This window comes from Thermobia domestica, chromosome 9, assembly GCF_964235325.1.
Source record: "Thermobia domestica chromosome 9, izTheDome1.hap1.1, whole genome shotgun sequence".
NCBI lineage: Eukaryota > Metazoa > Arthropoda > Insecta > Zygentoma > Lepismatidae > Thermobia > Thermobia domestica.
This window is the reverse complement of record NC_137462.1, coordinates 37,031,925-37,054,425: the sequence shown is the minus strand read 5'-3', so window position 1 is coordinate 37,054,425 and position 22,501 is coordinate 37,031,925. Positions and strand designations below refer to the sequence as shown.

Here is a 22,501-nt window from a genome sequence, read left to right as displayed (position 1 = left end):
TAAAGGAGACGGTGATGATGAGAGATTAATGAAATGAAGAAAGTGGGAGGAAACGGGAGAACCCCGAGAAAACCCACGACCACGGTGTTTGTCCACCACAAAGTTCACACAGCGCGAGCTGGGATCGAATCAGGGACCACAAGGTGAACGCTCTACCAGTGAGCCACCGCACCCCTAACTTATATTTAAAGTGAACTGTAAGTTTTCATCATTGTTTATATGCTTACACAATATTCTACAAACGTACAGAACAACCAATTCATTTACCTGTAATTTATGACTACTTTAGTGGCATTCCTTCACCCCTCACAGCCTAGAAAAGATTTTGCCCCGACATACAATGAAATTCTCTGACTTTCCCTGGCCCTGCAAATTCCCTGACTTTCCCTGACTGGTAGACACCCTGGTTCTGTATGGTTGCGAAACATGGTCGCTTACTATGAGGGAAGAACGTAGACTGAAAGTATTTGAGAACAAGATTCTGAGACGAATATTCAGACCCAAGAGGAACGGAAATGGCGGAAACTTCATAACGAGGAACTACATAATTTATACGGTTAACCAAATATTGTTAGGGTCATCAAGTCTAGGAGACTTAGATGGGCAGGTTATGTAACCAGGATGCAGTCTTGGGAAGTAACGTAACGCAAGTAACGCGTTACTTGTAACGCGTTACTTTTTAAGTAACGTTTCCTAGTAACGCGTTACATTTTTTCCAAAGTAACTGTAACGGTAACGCGTTACAAATTTTTAAGTAACGTACCTAGTTTGCGTTACTTTTCTCGCGTTACATTTCGGATGAGTAACTGCAATATAGGTATATTTTTTTCGGAAACAAATGTTTCTTTCCTGTAAGTGAATTTCTCAGAACGAAACAATCGAGCATGAACTACGTATGTCAGTGACCGACAGTCACCGACACACAGAGAAACAGATAAGTTCGTAGTGCCACTTGTTGTTTTTGGAAGATGACGACAGCCTTAGAGAAATCACGTGTACTGATTGCAAGCACCTGGAAGGTTTAGTCGTAGATTTTGACAGCTCCGAATCAATACATTCAGTGAGTGAACTAGAAGTGCAATGATACCGGTAGTATATTTTACTTTGATTGGTGTTGTTTTTATAAAGATGGAGAACGAAAATATTTTATCGTTCGAACATTTGAAAGAATATTTTTTTCTTAAGAGCTGAGGATGATGGTGGACAGAATTTAAAAGTAAAGTCTGAAGTGCCCCGGCGGAAAATATTTATCAACAACTAGGGTGCCATAATTAACGATATGCAGTAAGGGGTTAATATGAATAAACTGTGTTCTGATGAGCAGGCCTACTTTATTACTAGAAAATAGTTTGCTGATGGTATGTAATATTGGAGTTCTTTCAGATCAGTTTGCTTATCTTAGAGTCCCGTTGATTATAGAGTTTGAAACTAGCTTTAAAAAGCATGTATCAATTTTAGAGTTACTGGTAAGTTTTGATTCACCACCAGTTTGTTTTTTTCTCATTTTATCACTTGTAGTGTAATGTTTCTCTATATTCTGTATTTTTAATTTTACATAACAACATTGTTATTATTATATAATTAGTTTAGCAGAATAATAAAAAGAAACCATTTTTTCTAACGCATAGGAATGAGCACGAGTCAAGCCGAGTTCAAGTCGAGTTTCGAGTCGTCAAAGGTAATATTCTCGAGTCGAGTTCTGAGCCGATTCGGTTTTTCGCGTCGAGTTTCAAGTCCAGTCGAGTTTGATAAATGGCTCGTTCGTTTTAACTCGTCTTGAAATCATGGCCTGCGCCTGATTACACTGGAAAGCGAAAGCTATGGGAAATGTAAGCTAAACAGTAATATGGAATACTTTTAGTGTTGGTCACGAGAGGGGATACTGCTCGCATCTCATCTCGTCTTGATAGCGAGACCACAAGAGATTTTTTATAACAAGCTCAGCTCAACTGAGAAGATGGCTCGAGCCGGCTCGATTGGGGTGAAACATCGGCTCGAGTTGGCTTGGTAGGGATGAACCATTTGCTCGGTTCGGCTCAACTGAGCCGAGTCGGTTGGGTGAGCTGTTGGCTCGGCTCACTATCTCGGTTCGGGTCTATAGTGAATGAGCTGTGAGCTGAGCTGCTCGAGTCGTTGACAATTTCTAAACTCGGGCCGAGCAGTTTTAACATATTTGGCTAGTGCTCTATAACTTTTAACGGTGTTTGGCTCGAGCCCGAATACTGAACCTAGACCCTCAACCCAAATTCAGAAGCTCGTTAACAATGTCCTTGACTCCTAGACTTCACGACTACCGAGGTTGGCAATCAACTAGTTTTTTTAGTATTAAAATACAAACCGCCTATCTTTCATGTTTATATACAGAATTAATAATAATAATTAATAATAATAATAATAATAATATAAGTTGTAGTAGTAGTAGTGTCATTGATAATAATTATATTGTCTATGTAATATACTTGAAGAATGCACTCGAAACTACACACCGAATTTGGCTCGACTCGACTCGAAATTCGACTCAAATTCGAGTCAAATTGGATGAAATTTTTCGAGCCGAGTTCTCGGGTCGAGCTCAAAGATGCCTGTTTCTAGTCGAATTGAGTTTCAAAGAAAACTCGCTCGAACTCGTTCGTGCCCATCCCTACGATTAACGCAGTATGGCATTTTATCAATATTACATTATATGAAAATGTTCATATATCAAGTAAAATTTTGTCCTTGCATATACATGAAGCGATTAAGAACGTGCAATAATAATAATAATAATAATAATAATAATAATAGCGGTAGTAATAGTGGTACGGAAAATTGAAGTTATATTTTTTTTCACATATTTAAATTCTCGGACCTAAAAGTAACGCGTTACTTTCAAAGTAAAGTAACAGTTACCTTTTTTGGGCAAGTAACGCGTTACTAACGCGTTACATTTTAAGAGAAAGTAAAGTAACTTGTAACGCGTTACATTTTTACAAGTAACTTACCCAACACTGCCAGGATGGAAGAAAATAGGAACACTTCCAAATTCTTAACTGGAAAACCAATCGGAAAAGGACCATTAGGAAGATCTAGGCGCAGATGGGATGACAGAATTAAGATGAATCTCGCAGAAATAGGAATACAAAGTAGAAACTGGATCCAGTTGGCTAAGGATAGAAGAAAGTGGAGAGTTTTCGTGAACGGCATTGAACCTCCGGGTTCCATACGCCATAGAGTTAATTAGTTAATTTTAGGCGAAATTTATGTACTTTACATATATTTGGTGCCGCTGGCTAGTTCCGAATTTTTAAAAATATACCCCTGCCAAATATCAGTAACTTCCGTGAAAAGAAAAGTGTCATGATGACAGACGTTGCTGTACATTTTTTCCTTAATGCTTAAAAAATATTGGGATTGAAACAGGTTAACGATTGGGGGTTAATTCAAAATTAAACCAAAATACTTTGACTTAAATGGCATAATTATCATTTAATATTAATTCCTAATGTATTTTCTCCAGTTCGCAACTTGCATTATACGAGGAGAAAGATTTGATTTAAATCAAAAAAATCGATTTAAATCAAAAAAATCAACAAAAATGATTTTTATTAAAAAAATCATGATTTTTTTCCACCCTGGTTTTTAGTGCCTAGCTTACTTCATATGTCGTAAATTGTGATTTTTACTATGTACCTTGCGCCCAAACGTCTGGCGCCTAAACGGCTTTGCGCCCAAACAGCTGCGCCGAAACGTCCGCGCCCAAATGGTGGCGCCCAAACGTCCTGTCCCGCTCCATTTTGGAACTGATAACATTGTCATGTGACTCTGGATGCAATTAATCAGCTCGCTTTATCCTTTCGGTTGTTGTTTTCCAAATAAACAATTATATACAGGGTGTTACAAAAATCTGTTACACTATTTTGGGAATAGATTCCTCACATCAAAATAAGAAAGAAAAAAAAGTTTATATGAACCTGTAGTCGGAAGTGCATAGTTTCGTACATACAGGCCGCCGAAAACGTGAAAAAATGAACTTAAAGAGTCCCTATCACTGCGAAATTAAAATACCGCTAATTTTACAGTAATTATGTGATATCTTCAAATAGATAAAAGATAATCGAAAAGTGGATCAAGACCTCCCTAGAAGACGTTATTTTGCATGAGGTAGCGCTATCATGAGTCACCTAGTAGCATTGCGTTTGCAGTTATTTAGAAACGCGAAAATAAATGCTGATTTTCTAAATGGCTGGAAATCGAAAGCAGATAAGTGAGTCTTGATAACGGTATCTCACCCAAGATAATATTGTCTAGGGAGGTCTTGTTTCACTTTTCGATTATCTTTTTTCTATTTTAAGATATCACATAATTACTGTAAAATTAGCGGTATTTTAATTTCGCAGTGATGAGGCCTCTTAAAGGTCCACAGATCCACTACTGTAGAATCGATTGTAACGGGTCAAGACATCATTGAGGAACTAGTACGTGAACTATCCAAATATCCATCTTTCAGAACCTCCAGTACTTGCACGATTATTTTAGAGAGGTTGTTTGAGAATACTTGATCACTCTCCACCTACCTCTATAAAAATTGGTGTACAAGTACTGGAGCATTCTTAAACATGGATATTTGGATAGTTTACATACAAGTTCCTCAGTGATGTCTTGCCCCGACTACGATAGATCTCATAGCAGTTGAGCTATGAACTTTTATGAAGTTCACTTGTTTCACGTTTTCGGCACCCTATGACTGCGAAACTATCCATTTTTGAGCATAAGTCTATATGAACTTTTGTAAGGAATCTGTTCCCAGAATATTGTAACAATATTATATATATATATATATCGAGTGCTCTAAATATGGCGCACACGAATAAAGCGAAATATTCATATATACTATGTGATCAGAAGTATCCGGACACCTGGCTGAAAATGACTTACAACTTCGTCGCGCTCTCCATCGGTACTACTGGAATTCAATATGGTGTTGGCCCACCCTTAGAATTGATGACAACTTCCACTTTCGCAGGCATACTTTCAATCAGGTGCTGGAAGGTTTCTTGGGGAATGGCAGCCCAGTTTTCATGGAGTGCCGAACTGAGGAGAGGTATCGATGTAGGTCGGTGAGGCCTGGCAGGAAGCCGGCGTTCCAAAACATCCCAAAGATGTTCTATAGGATTCAAATCAGGACTCTGTGCAGGCCAGTCCATTAGAAGGATGTTATGGTCGTGTTAATCACTCCGCCACAGGCCGTGCAGTATGAACAGGTGCTCGATCGTGTTGAAAGATGCAATCGCCATCCCCGAATTGCTCTTCAACAGTGGGAAGCAAGAAGGTCCTTAAAACATCAATGTAGGATTGCGCTGTGAGAGTGCCACGCAAAACAACAAGGGGTGCAAGCCGCCTCCAAGAAAAAACACGACCACACGATAACACCACCACCTCCGAATTTTACTATAGGCACTACACACGCTGACAGATGACGTTCATCAGGCATTCGCCATACCCACACCGTGCTCTCGGATCGCCACATTGTGTACCGTGATTCGTCACTCCACACAACGTTTTCCCACTGTTCAATCGTCCAATGTTTACGCTAATTCCACCAAGCGAGGCGTTATTTTGGCATTTACCTGCGTGATGTGGTTTATGAGCAGCCGCTCGACCATGAAATCCAAGTTTTCTCACCTCACGCCTAACTGTCATAGTACTTGGAGTGGATTCTGATGCAGTTTGGAATTCCTGTGTGATGGTCTGGATAGATGTCTGCCTATTACACTTTACTACCCTCTTCAACTGTCGGCGATCTCTGTCAGTCAACAGGCGAGGTCGGCCTGTACGCTTTTGTGCTGTACGTGTCCCTTCATGTTTCCACTTCTCTATCACATCAGACACAGTGGACCTAGGGATGTTTATGAGTGTGGAAATCTCGTGTACAGACTTCTGACACAAGTGACACCCGATCACCTGACAACGTTCGAAGTCTGTGAGTTCCGCGGAGAGCCCTATTCTGCTTTCTCACGATGTCTAATGACTACTGAGGTCGCTGATAATGAGTACCTGGCAGTAGTGGCAGCACAATGCAACTAAGATGAAAAACATGTTTTTTTGGGGGGGTGTCAGATACTTTTGATCACATAGTATATATATATAAAATTGTATACCTTTAGGGTTTTCATCTGGAGACGCGATTTGCACTATATGGCAACGTCGCGGATAAAGAACCACAGAGTAGACCTATGAGTCCATCAAATAATTACATCGATTCTTGCCAGATGACAGTTAAAGTCAATAGATGTCACTAGCACCACTTACTAGCGTAACAATCGATGTAACAGTTTGATGGATTTGTAGAGTTAATGTTAATAGTTTCAAGTTAATATGCGATGTTGCCACATACTGAAACTTTTGATTTCCTATAGCGACTTACAGACGCCCCGGAGAATATACCATTATATAGCATTTTCGCTTTACTTTGATCTAAAGAATAGTGTTCTGTTGTCTGTGGGCACCATTTTGAGAACATCCAATATATATACATAAAAGGCTTACTCAATATACTGCTGGAAAAAAGTTGGCACCCTTAACAAGATTTCTCCAAGCTAGGGTAGCGAATCTTTAGATGCAGCTGTATGAGTTGAAAGTAACATTACAAGTAGGCTGAGAAATTCTCTATATCCACGCTGCTCTTTCGCTGCAGTGACGAATAGCAACATCCTGCGTATTACTGTACATGCAACTGCTTCATAGATGGCGATTCCCTACCAAGTCTTCCACTTTCTTTTGTTTCATGAAGTGATTTGGGATACATAACTATAGAGTTCGTATGTATAAAGCCACCACCAAACATCGAGAAGTAATTCTTTACATCAAACGTTTTAATAAACAAGGATAAAAGAAGTCTCTCTTCAAAACTTAGGATGCCGAAAATGTGAAAAATAAGTTTTTGAAGCACTTCAGAACTACTGGAACTGGCTTAAAGAATTTGAGAAATTACAAAGTAGTACAAGCCTGAATTTCAAAGAGTGAAACTCATTGAACTCGAACATGAGTCGAAATTACGTCAGCTGAGATCGATTCTCAGCCAATAGACAATGCTCGTATAAAGATGATGTACAAAAAAAAAAAAAAAAAAAAAAAAAAAAAAAGAAAGAAAAAAAAAAGAAGTTTCCTTCATTTATCAAGAGTCCTAGTTGAATTTAAATATTCATAATCGTTTGGGAATAGTTTAGACTATTTAAAGAATTTTCCACATTTACTTAAGTTTCTCTTCTAAAATCCGTTGTGTAGGCATGGTATGCAAACATGAATATTTAAAGATAATGATAAATTCATCTACAGTATTTTTAATCACTTATGCTTTTATAGTTTTCAACGTATGGCGCTTCAAAAACTGATTTTTCGCACTTTCGGCAACTTGGAGGACTTTTCTAACTTGTGTTTATTTTTAGATCATTTTTCTTTTTGATATGAAAAATTATTTCCCAGCAAGTTTAGTTGTGCTGCTTTACTGCAATATATCGTAACAAAATGGCTTTTAAGATACTCTAAAATCAAATAAGAATTATTATTATTACTCTTAAAGGAAAATGTACTTAAAGCAATAAGAAAAAAATGTCTATTATACTTCACAGCTGGTAGTATACCTAGGACTTGAATTATCAAGTGAGCAACTAACATTAAACTTGTACGCCTTGGAATATGAACGCACCGGCTCCCACCGCTGTTCTGGCTTCTAGACCTGAATTATCCCTATAAATAGTTTCCACATTGCTGGTCAATACCATAAATTTAGCCCATCGAAAATCAATCTTGAGTCAACATGCAATAACCATTGGACTATAAGGGAGACTCGGAACTGAAAATTAAACTTACTAACAAAAACTGAACTATTATAGATGTAATCGCAATTGTAGTAGCCTTGTAATCCACGTTGAACCACAAACTTGTCATGGTAGCATAACTTTACAATTATTCATTTCACTTTCATTAATCATTTATCTTCTTTACCGTAAAGGGCATAACTGAAGGAATTTAAACTAAAAAGATATCATTTAAGAAATCACTTAAGCTAATAAGCTGGGTGAAGTCATGCCACTAACAGGAAGGGTTCTTTCCCTTTGGGTACTGGTATATTTTGTCGTTTAGCGCCTTTATTTACAAGTTATCTGTCGTTTAGCACCTTTACTTAGAAATTAATTAACTGTTCACTGATAAATTTATCTCCGCCGACTATATCGTTTTGAGCTCTCTCACATTCTTCAGTCGATAATTTGAAAGTTGAAGATGCTCTTTATATTCTCAGCGAGACACCCTACCTTTATTTAAGAAAAAAACGTTTTTGCTCTTTTCGTGTTTTTTCCCTCGTTAAATAGCAAATGATGTTGGCAACAAGTAATGATTTATAAATCAGTTGATTTAATTTCTGTTTAGTGTCCCTTTCAGCAGCGACGCTACATAAGACATGGACCTACAGCTTAACGTGGGATCTGAACCACATAAGCTCCCACCGGGAATCTAACCCGGGCCTCCTACGACAAAGGAGCGTATGTTAACCACTTAGCCAGGAGGAAGCTTGATAAATAAATATGGTTAAAATTGTCTTTACACAGGTATGGAACTTATGACTTGGAAATGTTACTTTTTATTATAGCAGTCCTTGTAACTTGATATAGTATTGGGGCAGTGATGGCTGTGATAGATCGTTCACCTCTGATCCGCAGGGTTCGTGGTTCGATCCCAGCTCGCTCCAAGTGGCCTTTATGGTGGACAAATATCGTGCGCGTGGGTTTTCTCGGAGCTCTTCCGTTACATTCCACCATTTCAGTCATTCTCATCATCACCATCTTCTTTAGTTTCGATGAGCCACAAGAATATGACAGGCATCAAAAACGATCTTTTCTGTTGGTAATTTTGTGTTGTATGATACCAATATCTTGTCTATTGTATGTTCACCTTTCGATGTCTAGATAAACCAGAATTAGTTGCATTTAAAACACAAAAAACATCTTATCTTTCATCCTTGTAACCACAATAAAATATTATTTCAAGGTTTATCTGGCCCCAACTTCAATGTGCTTTCTTTCTGGAAGTGTGAAATGAACTTGCGTTGATTTTCATTTTTTTAAAGTATTTTACTCGTTATGGGATAAAAAACTTCCATCAACCCTTAGCAGTGCAGCTGAAAAATCACTGTGGAATACGCTATTGAAACATTGCAGCAATAACTTATTCCAATGATGGAAGTCAAAATAACCTTTTTTTATTTTAAATATGCATTCTATATCATCTGTCAGTAAATATCTTAATTATCTGTGTCTGGATATGGGTTTCTAATGTGTTTTTTATCTTACTGAAAAGTTTTCTTTTGTTCATTCCTATATAAGAATCTGCAAATTCACGTGTGAGTTGGTATGCTTGCTCAAGATATAATCCTATCTATGTAATACCGTCCGTATTTCGCTGTCGGCGTCTGATTCAGGTTTAATTCTTATAATGTGTTCTGCGTACTAACAGTGTTTCTAGATGGTGGCGCAAGAAACTTAACACAAAACTCTTTTCACTATCGACATACATACTTATGCAGCGTCTCATAATTACTTAAAGCTTCGAGTGATAAATTGTTCATTTGTGAGCCTTCACGTATTTAAATGAAAACTTAAATGTTACGTAAACTAGTTTTTTTTTTTTTCTCCTCTATGCCCTATGGACAGGATTGATCAAAGGTGTCTTTATGATGAATATTTTAATCAATATTGTATTCCAGGGCAATTGGACTCTTTATTAGTTTTTCGTTTCTTGAGTTGAAAATGTTGCATTAACACTTTAACCAAGTGCTCTCTTCTCTAACCTAGAGTTCAATAGCATTACGCAAAATTATTAACGAAAAGTTCTTAAATTTCAATAGGTAAGACACATACCTTCGTCATCTTCTTCTTCATCATCACTCTGCATTCGCTTTAATTTCTTTAACTTTTTCTTTTCATGTTCTTCCAACTCCTCCTCCTCCTGAAATATTATTAAAGAAAGAAATCATAAGTTTAGTATTACACGGACAAGGAAACAAATACTTACAACGAACCCATGTATAAACTTCCTATAATTTTTATTATTCAAAAAGACTATAAAAACATCTTGCCATCCATCTAATAAATTATACCACGGAGTGCTACGACTTTTACATCTATCTCATAAAATATTGAATATATCTTATATTTGCTATTTTGTTTGAGACTTTCAACAATTTAGTCATTTCAATATTGCTGGTATAATTTGAACACACTTTCTGAAATATATGTGAAACGTTTTTCAGTCTTTATGTCCGAGAGAAACAGTTTTAGTAATTTTGACCGCCATAACTTGGAAGTGTGGCATAAACTTGCATTGGTCTTCATTTCCAAAATGTATTTTGTTCGAGTTACGGGATTTTCCACCCGAAAAAACTTACAAGCCTTGAAACAATGTGCGTTATTATAATTAATTACAAGGACGCAAAGTACGATATTTATCAGCATCATGCAAGTGTGACATTTAATATTGTAATGTTAGTACGTCTGTTGTTCCACACAACTATCTCGACCGCGTTCGTTAACGACGCCGATCCGTTAACATCTTAACGGGTAACGGTGACTTATGTATGTCCGTTAATGCACGTGTCAAGTCTTGAACGAACATAAATTTTTGAATTTTGTTTGTTTGCAAAAGTAGAAGTCTCATACCTCGCCATTAGATGGCAGAAAACATTCACCATCGGCTGACGTCTACCGGACTAAACTGAAACTTCTAGTGCGTAATAATTTTTACAATCTACCAAAGTTTAGTGTGTGTTAAAAATGCATCCTACACTCTCCATCAAATATTTCACGAAACAATTTTGTTGAAAGTATGCATCATTATGTGAATTGTTCCCTTTCAACAAATACAGGGTGTCTTAAAAGTTCCCTGACATAGGGTAAGTTTGTTATTATCAGAGTTACAACAAAATATAAGAGGGGAAACCGTCCCCAAATCTGATGTTTTCAATCTAAAGTGAAGGATTTTTTTTTTTTTAAATCGGACGAGTTGTTTGGACTGTACATTCTTTGTGTCCAATGTTAAATGAAAATGCAGCTTTTTACATGTAACTGGACCAGGATATCTACTAAAATTCCAAAATGAAATTTCATGGCCTTTTCTTTACTAAACCATAAAATTTAGTAACACTGTCAAGAGAGAACTTGGATGCGAATTAGGCCGAATTTTCATGCATGAGATAAAAGTGTGCTTTGCTTGCGATTTGGTAGCGTCTAAATCCGATTTTTGGTGGAGAATTTTGATGTTTTATAGAACAAAATTTTCCAGTCTGTACTTATATTTGTACAGATTTTAAAAAATCGTGAACCAAATCTGAATTTCTTGACTTTCGTGACCGATAGATCAGTGGACCCACAACATAAGTGAATGAAGTTACCCGAAACGGTTCGTCCGACCTTAAAAAAAACTTCACTTTAGATTGAAAACACTATATTTGGAGAAGGTTTCCCCTCTTACATTTTGTTGTAACTCTGATACTAATACCCTCAGGGGACTTATGAGACACCTTGTATATGCCGAACACTATCAGTACTGTTTCTTCGCTCAGAGAAGTTATACAACCGAAAAATGTCCCAAGAACAAAATATGTTTCAAGCACTGATAATCTCCCACTTGACCAGGTTGACAAAAAAATCTGACTATATGACCAATACAGCAGGAAAATGCTACCCAAACTTTTATTCTTGTAAATTTATTACTATTTCAAGAATTCTTTTTTCAACAATTGTTAAAAATCTGCTCCAACGGTCATAATGATTAAAAGCAAAGGAAAAATTATGACATTTCTGCAATTCACATACCTCAATCCGGGTTCTATACCTGGTGGGAGAACAATGAATGCATTATGGTGATTCGGATTTCACCTTCAGCTATAAGTTCACTCTCATTTAGCTTTGACACTGAAAAGGCACGCTAGATTTAACAACAAACATACCTCACTTTCTTCTGCTTCTGAATCAATGAAGTCCGCCATAGTTTACTTATGAACTCAACGTTCTCTAGATCTTCTCAATAATCTGTAAGAAATGAAAAGAAAATGTCACAAGAACAACTAAAGAAAGTACATATATTATATAAACTTATTTGAAAAAAAAAAAAAAAAAAAACGCCTATGTCTCAACTTTTTAAATGCATTTCACTGGTGAAGTTTATTCTTGCTCATGTAATTTATTTTATGAAAATAAAGTTAACGTAATATATTTATTATACGCAACAATATATTAAATAGGAGCATAAGATTTGATCAGACAAGATTTCGCACCAGTCTTAATTTTTCAAGTGATTCCGTGCATTTTCGGAGCTGAAGTTACATGATCAAATAAAACTACATTAAATATGTACGCCAGTGTGTTAATCGATAATAAAAATGTGAAAAATCATTCTGGCTGAATATTTATAAAAAGTGTGAACTAGAACCCAAGTATTGACCCAACGTCATAAAGTGAATTATAAAGCGATTTTGAGCAACAAGCCGCATGGTCGGTCGAAATCCTTTGTCTCTGCTTACTTTCAAACATTTTCGTTACAATATAATCATAATTTATTGTCAATTCGGAAGTACTTTTCTGTCTTCTTACATGAAATAATTCAATGAAGGCAGACATAGAAAGGCTTTCAAAACTGACAAACAGCAGTTAACACCGATCTTGTTCCAATCGTAATTCCTGGTGGTAGCTATTTGCACTAGTTTATACAGTACACATAGTAAGGCATTAAAATAAATTCCAGGCAAATAATAATGAGGCGGATATTAAGTTCATAGTAGAGGAGTCCTACGAATTGCAAACAACGTACTGAACGATGACGTCATTTATTATAGACCTAATTCAACAGTCAGCGTAATCTAATCTTCGTGTTGGATGAAACCTGCTCATAATGGAAAACTAAAATAGAGGCCAACACGGGGAACACAACTCATGCACAAAAGAATCCACAAAATAGTTGGGGTTTGGTTGAGACAGGCATCCCACTGTTTCACCAGAAGTCGGCCGAAGAGTTCGGGTGGCACTGAACCATTCCATCACTGCACATTTCACCTCATCATAGCTATGAAACACTTCCCCCTCGAGATTTTTTTTTTTCAAGAACCAAAAGTAGAAGTCATTCGGTGATTGAGTTTGAGCTATAGGGTGGATGAAGCAGAATCTCCTATCGTTTCTTCCTTAATGCCTCCTGCACAATGCTCGCCACATATGGGCAAACACTGTCATGAAGAAAGTTGCCATCAACAATGTGGGACATTTCCTTTGTATGGTCGCATGCAATTTGTTTGTTAAGCATTGCACTCTGAATTCGCTGTGATGTCTCCAATGCATAGCTAAGGATTCGAAATGTTGGAACCATACCTCATCCCCTACAACAATAAGCAGGAAAAAGCCGTCACCACCTTCGGGGTATCGATACATGTGCTGCAGACACGCACGCACGCGGAGATGCTTTTGGTCTGCATCAACAACTCGCGGGATCCATTATGCAGCGCGAAACACCGAACTTCATGGCCAGCGTACGTACACTTTTCTGCCGATCCTCGCGCGTGGATTGACAACTACGACTTTATCACTGATGATACGAGGGTTGGGGCAAAAGTCATGGCAACTATTTTTTTTCTTGCAGATACGTGAGCGGATCACAAACTTCTATGTGTCGTGTGGAAGTCCTGCAAGCATAGTGTGTATGCAGAACAACAGATGGCTCTGTGATAGCTGGTAGTAGCACAGTGAGGCCTGTGAAATCAGTCAGTTGGTGAGTGTCGTGCGAGATGAAAGTAACCCGTGTTGAACATTGCGCTTCCATCAAAATAGCCGTTTTCCGAGGGTGAAATGCGATGGAATGTCACAGTGAATTAGTGGAAGCGCTTGGTAATAATGCCCTACCATACCGGACAGTAGCACAGTGGGTAGGAAAGTTTCAGCAAGGACTTGTGTCAATCAGTGATGAGCAATGTTCGGGACGACCTGTCAGTGTGCGGACCGACGTGGCACGTGTCGTCATCCACCCACCGTACTCTCCTGACATATCGTCCGGTGACTTTGATCTCATTCGAAAGATTAAGGAACCACTATGTGGTAGGCGGTTTACAACACGCGAGGACATTGCTAATGCTGTGCGCGAACAGGTGACCCGATTCACACATGGTGTGGCAAATGCTGAGGTGGATGGTATTCAACGCCTCCCACATCGTTGGCAGCGCGTGATGCAAGTAGCAGGGGACTACTTTGAGGGTTTCTATGCTCAGGTTTGTCATGTCAACTGTATGCGTACTGTGTTGTCATTCTTTTGCACCGTGAAGGCCATATAGCCCTGTATACTACCGTAATAAATTAGTGTGTTACGATATTTCAATGGTATTCATTGTCCACACATGTAGTTAACACCTTGTCCTTTCGTATGTATATGTCAGATTTTCCAACCGGACTGGTATCTTCAAGACAAAAAATAGTTGCCATGACTTTTGCCCCAACCCTCGTATGTGCCTGATCTAACATCGATCTGTTACATATTACCGATCTACCCGAAACATTCGTGAGCAAACCTGTACAGCTGACTTCGATACACACTTTTTCTCCTGCGAATTTCACTAGAATGACATCCCTATGCTGACAAGAACTGAATCACAGTGCGCTGATCAATGTGACACACGTTTACAAATGCCGCCATACGTTTTACGTGCCAACACAAATGTCATGTATTAACAGCTGATCTGGTAACCTTGCGCGTCCATTACTAACTGCTGCGTTACTCACCTGACACACACCTTCCTCGATACTCAGTAGAGCGCGCCGTGTTGCCCAGGCAACTTTTATTTCAACACGTTTTGTAATACGGAGTAACTTTTTAAGTCAATCATCCATGTGCCAAAAAATTATATTGTGTACATTGAAGACTTCAAAAAATGAGGGTGTTCCAATAATGTTCACTTATTTCTGAATAACATGTATTTACACCCACGTTAGGTTAAGTTGGCTTCAGTACTTAGTCTTGTTAGACTATCAGGCGATTAAGCGTCACATGAATTGCTCAAGTGTGTTCACCATTTCCAGGCAGTTTTGAGGATCTTAATAAAGAGTTAGGGCGTTCTCATTGAGAAAATAATAACTAGGTTTCGTAATATTGTGCAACGAATATGTTCTTACCAAATTATTAGTTTTCCCTGTCCCCAAATGTGTGTTCATCAAGAGGTTACGAACACTTACACCTTTACGAACATTTTTCGTTTTTTGGTTTAAACCAGTTTTTTTTTTTTTTTTTTTTTTTTTTTTTTTTTTTTTTTTTTTTTTTTGTGTGTGTGTGTGTGTGTGTGTGTGTGTGTGTGTGTGTGTGTGTGTGTGTGTGTGTGCAAAAACCAGCTGGTTTAAACCACCCAACCCTGCTACCCTAACTTTTGAAAGCGGTTCCACTTACCGACGCGCAGCTGGAGCGTGTATTGTAAAGTTTACCCAATGTTTATTACGAAAAGCAATAATGAATTGTGTATTAATATTAAAACTAATTATGCCTTTTGTAAATTCATGGAACAACAATGATGATAAGTTAAATAAAAGTTTCTTTTTTTTAGCCTTTTCTTTTCGCTTCTACTAGTACTTGGTTAAGTGTAATTTTGAATATAATTCTAATACAACCACAATGATGATTATTTCGATATTACTCCTCGATGTCTTTCATGCTCCTCTGTACACAACCAAATCCACATCCTGAATTGAATGTGGCCACAATTTGCTCTGAGAGAGTGCAACCGAATCGATACTGAAGCACCTACACAAGATCGAATTCAAAGTCGTCCACCTTCAAGTTCAGAGTGGGGCTGGATGAACCCAACCTAAAGTCGAAGCATTGGCATATTCATGAAGGTTCGAGAAAGAGAGAAATCTGTCTAACTTATTAAATGTTCCGAGACATAGGTACATAAAGAAAAGAAAAAAAATGGGGTATGTTTAGTACAAGGGGTCCAGAAGCACGTAAAACACAAAATTTACAGCAGAAATGAGTGGTGCAAGTACTTAGACGTAACATAACGTAACCAAATCTAACCTAACCTAACATAAACTAACGTAAGCTAACCTGAACTAACCTAAACTGACGTAATATTAGTAGAAATAAGCGAAATTCTATAATTTTTTTGGAAAATTATGCGGGACTTCTACACTAATATAACATAAACTAAACTACCCTAACGTAACCTAAACTAGCCTAACCTAACTTAAACTAACCAACCCTACCCTAAACTAACCAAATGTGAACAGAAATTAACATAATTGTAACATTTTTTAGAGAAAAGAGCTGGACCCCTTCTGCTAAACATAGGCCAAAAAAATATCACATTTTCAATTCCAATAGCACGGGGAATTGCAGGGAAGGTTCTAGAATACAGGTCCCCCCATGTAGGTTAGTAGCTAGGTTGGTTCCTTTCTGTACCAGTTTAATTTTTAAATCACATAGTATTGCAGAACGAGCGTTAGTGGTGAAGGCGTGTTAGAGCCCCGCAGAGCACGTTGTTTTCTATCTTTAATACAACTAGACGGGAAGGGGGACCTGTGTTCTAGAACCTTGCCGGAACTGCATTATTACAAGAACGTTGTACAAGATTTTTTAAAGTTAAACAGCAAATCATATCCATGCACCCTAAGCATATGTTTTACTTGCCTACTTCCCGGTAGGTCATGAAAAAACAAATCTTCTCGTGCACATGTCCCGTACAGGGGGCTAAGAGCACTAGCAATATGGTTGTAAAATAACGGTAACTGCGGAAGTAGATCCTTATGTTTGGTCCCGAAACATTTTCATCTATATGTCTACAGTAGTAATGGTTGTATGAATGTACTGATAAAACAAAAGCTACTACGTTAATTTTAATATTTCTAAAGTATGTAAAGATAACATAAAAAGCATTACATTTCAGCAGTTCATCATCATTTTTAGTGAAGAAATGTATGTTTGTATAACTTTCTTGCTGCCAACAGCTCGTAAATTTGCACATTTTTGTAAGTGCGAAAAGAAACTCAGTCATAAAGGATATAATTTAACATCACCCCATTGTTACATATGGAATTAACTGTCGTTGCACCATAATACTGTATAATTATATTGCCTGAGACTACTCAAATTATTCAGGAAAGATGTAGAAACTAATTTTTCCGCAATTATGCGATATCACAGCATAAATCATAAAATTACGAACATACGTAAATATGAACTTACAAAATATCAATCACTTGTGTCCTTTTATCCAACTATTTTCCACATTTCACTAGTCGTAGAACACCCTAATATCTTGCATTAGACAACGTCCTCTATTCCATTGTAAAGATAATTGTGAATAAGAAGGTCACAATATCACTTCGCACGGAAACCATTAAACTCGTTTCCCTTCTGTACTGGAAAGTTATAAGGTAAATTATCAATGCTAGCCTAAAACTAATACTATCAATTGTCTTATTATAAAGATCAAACTCACCTTTTTTAAAGTTTTATTTTTTTATGCCTACTTTCTTGCTAAGAAAAAATATTTATTATAAACACATTACTTTTATTCCATTAATGCCTGCCATAACATTACCAAGTGTATCGGCATGTTGCCAGATAATGAATTATTATTTTAGCTTTACATATTTGGTTTGTTGCTTACACCAAAAAGTTAGAACTCAAAATTTCATTATAAGAAATATCGATAGAGGAAAAGATATCTTTCTATTTATCAATTTGGTAATAGTATACAAGAGGACCTCATTATGTCCAGTGCACGTGCATACTTCCTACTGTTGCACTACGTATGAAAATGATTTTATTACATGTAGAAGTGGTAATAGAACACGCAAGAGACCAAGATCATGTTGTATTCACACTCCAATATGAAGTGTGAATACAACATGATCTGGGTCTCTTCCGTGTTCTATTACTACTTCTACATGTAATAAAATCATTTTTATACATAGTGCAACAGTAAGAAGCATCCACGTGCACGTGACATGCGATATGTGTTTCAAATGCCCCACATATACTCATACAAAATGTACAAGGGCACATTATTATTCTTCGCATACCATATAAAAAAACATTCTTAGAACAACATCTGTAAGTACAAGGGCCATTTTAAGAATGCAATAAAAATTAGGGAGGGAGTACCAAGCGAAAAAGCGCACATATAGCCCGAAGTACACGGGCTATATTATTGTTAATCACGAAATATAAAGGTGTGGAAAAGTTAATGCCTACAATGACCTACTGAGCAACATAGAAATGGTTACCGCCAACGTGCTAAAATTTTAATACATTAAACTATCAATCAACAGAAAAAATCACTTATTATCTCCAATACAAGATCTGCAATACAAGATTTTAAAAAACAAATATAAAAAAAGATTAAGATCGCACATTTACTTCACGATCCACGCACTTTACTTACTTACACGTACAAAAATCACCATTTTCATCTTCTTCCTACCGTACTGCCATCTGCAGAACACAAAGCACAAACAAGCTCCGTCAATATACGCAGAACCATAACAAAAAACAAAACAAAACAAAACAAAAATGGCACCCCCATGTAGGCGGAACCTCTGTGTAGAACTGCAGGACGTTATACGGCCCGCAAGAAAATCCCGAAAATGCAAATTACCAATAAGCGAAAGTAACAAATAAATAAATAAATAAATAAATAAATAACCGCGAGCTCTGAAAAACCTCTACGGAATGAGCCCAAACCTTCACGAAACAACCCTTGAAAACAACCCTTCAAAAATCGGTAATCAATCACGGTAGACCTGCTACTACTGCATACAACTCTCAAACAGTTGAAGAGAGTTCACCGAGCATCAAAATAAACAAGTTGTACGATCCCAAAAGTGAAATACATACGTTGTTCTTTATATTCGTACCACCACAAAAGTGAACGATACTCGCTTTTTTACCCCATTTTTAAGTTCCTAGATGTTCAGTGAATAATCTGTAAAAGACTGCACTTCGTGCGTCCTCGGGAAGTAACGAGGCACTGTCGTATACTATATCCATCAATTTTTATTGTTTAAATTTATTCCCCTACTTTTCAATTTATAATAATTATTATTCATTTATAAATTACTTTTCACCGAAATTTCCGAAGGTGTAAAAGAGCTATACCGCACCATAAGGAAGAACATACTGGATTTCCCGGAACTCGAGTTCATCTTTTTTTCTTTTTTCACTCCAGATATTGTAGACTTTTTTCTCTATTTTATTATATAATGAAGAAGGAGCAGCATTTGAAATATTATTTATAACGCCCTGACACTAACTTCCACTAGCATCTATAATTGAAATATAAGTTAGGACAAAGGAGCATGTAAATTTATATAGTTTGATTCGGCCTTAATGCAGAGTCGTTGTGACGAATGATTAGCATCACACTAAAAGCCTGACTACTGCAGGAAACATAGAACTCTTTAGTATTGCACTAATCACGTGTCAGAACGACTCTGCATAAAGCCTATTCTACATTATTAGTCCTACAGTGGTGGAGCAAATAAAGGTGGACATAAGGTACCAGGCTTCTCTACTGAAAACTACCGAAAGTAGGACCGAAGTCCATCGAGCAAAACCCCATCAGCAAAAGTCCATAGCGATTAATCGCACTATAAATTTCCAACGTTGTACGAACTCCCACCACTTGGCTAGAGCTAAAGCCCACTAAATATTTTATAAGTAAACATTAAAACCGCAATAAATTTAAAATTCAAAGAACACTTAATTGACTCAGTATACAAGGTTAAGACATAAGTCTTGCAATATTCTAGTAGAAACATACCTATATTTATTACAGCGAAAGCAGGTTAAAATTTCAAAGTATAGCCTCTTAAGTAGACTGTCTACAATCACCTACCTTCCTGCCAGGTCCTCAATTCATAAATAATGTGTATATAGCCTATGAATATTTTCATTTTCAAACTAATTTGATTTTGCATACATAAAATAAAGAATTTTATTGCTGAAGTAAAAAATATAGCATGTTGAAATATCAGTCAAAATTGAGATATGATTTTTTTTTTCACGAGGGGGCAGAGTGATCGCATGCAGTTACAACCATCGAGGAAGCCTACAACTAGTGTAGATAAGTTCCTTAACATAAAGATAGTTGAAAACCAAGGTTAATAGGTTGAAAACCGGTAGTTAATTAATTGATTACTTAGGTAGTTAATTTGATTGCTTTTCCGGTAAAAATTGATTGGTTGTAAAGTGCTGCAGCAAAGCGGACATCATCAACATCTTGACAACCGTTGAAAAATGGTAATACCACCAAAAATCAATCGTTGACCACCACTTATTTGATTACTTGTGAGTTATTATTATTATTTAATGCAATTACCTCTAGACGTGTATTGTATGTAGGTCAAGTGACATACAACTACAATTTTCAGTACACAAAACAATGAGTGTTCTTTCCCCAAAAAAAGAATTATGTCCTTCCATTTGTACCCTCAAGAAATTAAAGCTGGCGTCATCACCTATTCGAACCTAGGCTCTCCAACACAAAGACGAGAATCTTAACTATTTACTCATGAGCGAACTGTAATAAGAAAATTGTGGAATAAGAAAATGTGAACACTAATAGACGGCGTTTTGTTTATTATTTCCTGGTGTCAGGGGCGGGTTTAGGATTTTAATTTTGAGTAGACCCGCTGCCTCGCTTATGGGATACATATACACATTTGATTGATTAATGACAGTAGGAAATTACTTTTATAGTTGTGGTTGATGCTATTGTGTTAAATAATTATCTACCATTAATATAAATAGTAAAACATATATTTACTATTTATTGTATCTTTTAGCGTTTATATACTTTTCAAAAGTTTTGGGTAGGCCTGTACATACCCAGCCTACCCGCTAAAGCCGCCACTGCCTGGGATCGATTTCAGGAGTCTTCTGCATCATGTGTGAGTGTGCTTTTATTGAGGAATCATATATCCTATTACATAATAACATTTTTAAAAAATACTCTTCTTTGTCCACTGTCAGAAACTGTTGATTGTGCAAGGCATTGGGCTATACAATTTACATCTGGTATTTGTCAGGATGGATAATTGCTTATGAACCTTTGCATTTTTCTATCATGAAGAGCGGCCTTGGAGAGGAGGTCAAAGCTCACTATGATTTGTTGATAAGAATATTCATGACTTCCTCTAACACAGTGGTCCGGACTATATCTCTTGTGTAATACGTACTTGTGGCGGTTTATACTTGTGAATCTTGAGGTTTTAAAGTTTTGCTTGTTAAGAAGGTAATTAATAATTTATTTACAAAAAAAAAATATCCACTTTTGTCATCTCTCTTCCTGTTTTTTTATTGTCATTAGATCTCTCTAAGTAAATAGTAAGCGGCAAATATTTACATACAATTTTGGAGGGTGATATGTTTAGTGCTTATCTAATAATTACTAAATGTTTTTTTTTAATTAAGAAATTAGGTTTACCAAAGCTCCTTTATATATTTAGCTGTCTGTCCATGTGTCCGTCCGTTCACAAGGCAAAAAATCTCAAGAAAAACTTGATGGGTTAACATCAATTTTGGCCAGTTTGTAGAGTAATGCCGGATTTACGTAGAAGCTAAACAAGCTATATTTTAGGGCCCCTCTCTCTTGGGAGACTCCAAAAAATAAGGGAAAAAATAGATGGCCAAAATTTAAGATGAAAACAAAATAAAAATTACATACATCAATAGAGTTTTGTGTTGTGTAGCTTCCTTGGATGTAAGTAATAAGGACGTTCCTGCTAGCCTGCTTACTAAAATGGATTGATACCTATTTCATCCATAAATCACCATATAACACATTAAACATGAAAAACAGCGACTATTTGTCATTGAGAAAGGACAGTTGAACACATAAAGGATAGCTTAGGGTCTTATCAAACTTAAATCCCGCTCTGGTGCAGAGAGTCAGAAGTTAGGAACTGAATTCGTTAATAGAGATGAGGTTCAAACCAGAAGTGGTACAAATTAATCATTTCCATTTTTAACCATTGGTCACTATAGATCAAAAAGGATAGCTTAGGGCCTTATCAAACTTAAATCCCACTCTGGAGTAGAGAGTCAAAAGTTAGGAACTGAATTCGTTAATAGAGATGAGGTTCAAACCAAAAGTGGTACAAATTAATCATTTCCATTTTTAACATTGGTCACTATAGATCAAAAAGGATAGCTTAGGGCCTTATCAAACCAAAATCCCACTCTGGAGTAGAGAGTCAGAAGTTAGGAACTGAATTCGTTAATAGAGATGAGGTTCAAACCAAAAGTGGTACAAATTAATCATTTCCATTTTTAACATTGGTCACTATAGATCAAAAAGGATAGCTTAGGGCCTTATCAAACCAAAATCCCACTCTGGGGTAGAGAGTCAAAAGTTAGGAACTGAATTCGTTAATAGAGATGAGGTTCAAACCAAAAGTGGTACAAATTAATCATTTCCATTTTTAACATTGGTCACTAT

At 36.8% G+C, this 22,501-nt stretch overlaps 2 protein-coding genes across 5 annotated transcripts in view; one reads left to right on the top strand and one right to left on the bottom strand.

Moving 5' to 3' along the window:
- Nucleotides 1-18,512, bottom strand: part of LOC145694570 (transcription elongation factor SPT6-like) — a 102,118-nt gene extending 83,606 nt beyond the window's left edge. The window contains exons 1-3 of one of the 4 annotated variants that reach the window (XM_081770907.1): nt 18,450-18,512; nt 11,981-12,062; nt 9,894-9,981 (exon numbers count right to left, since the gene is read on the bottom strand). In XM_081770907.1, the coding sequence (XP_081627033.1) occupies nt 9,894-9,981; nt 11,981-12,019 (127 nt within the window). In that variant the 5' untranslated portion in view covers nt 12,020-12,062; nt 18,450-18,512. Of the gene's footprint in view, nt 1-9,893; nt 9,982-11,980; nt 12,063-17,241; nt 17,418-17,497; nt 17,639-18,445 lie in introns of those variants that run through there. The other 3 variants (XM_081770908.1, XM_081770905.1, XM_081770906.1) reach the window with 3 other exon arrangements.
- Nucleotides 18,513-21,138: 2,626 nt separating this feature from the next.
- Argl (Argininosuccinate lyase) overlaps nt 21,139-22,501 on the top strand; it is a 65,411-nt gene continuing 64,048 nt past the window's right edge. The window contains exon 1 of the mRNA XM_081770903.1: nt 21,139-21,295. The gene's annotated coding sequence lies outside the window, so the exon portion shown is untranslated. The remainder of the gene's footprint in view (nt 21,296-22,501) is intronic.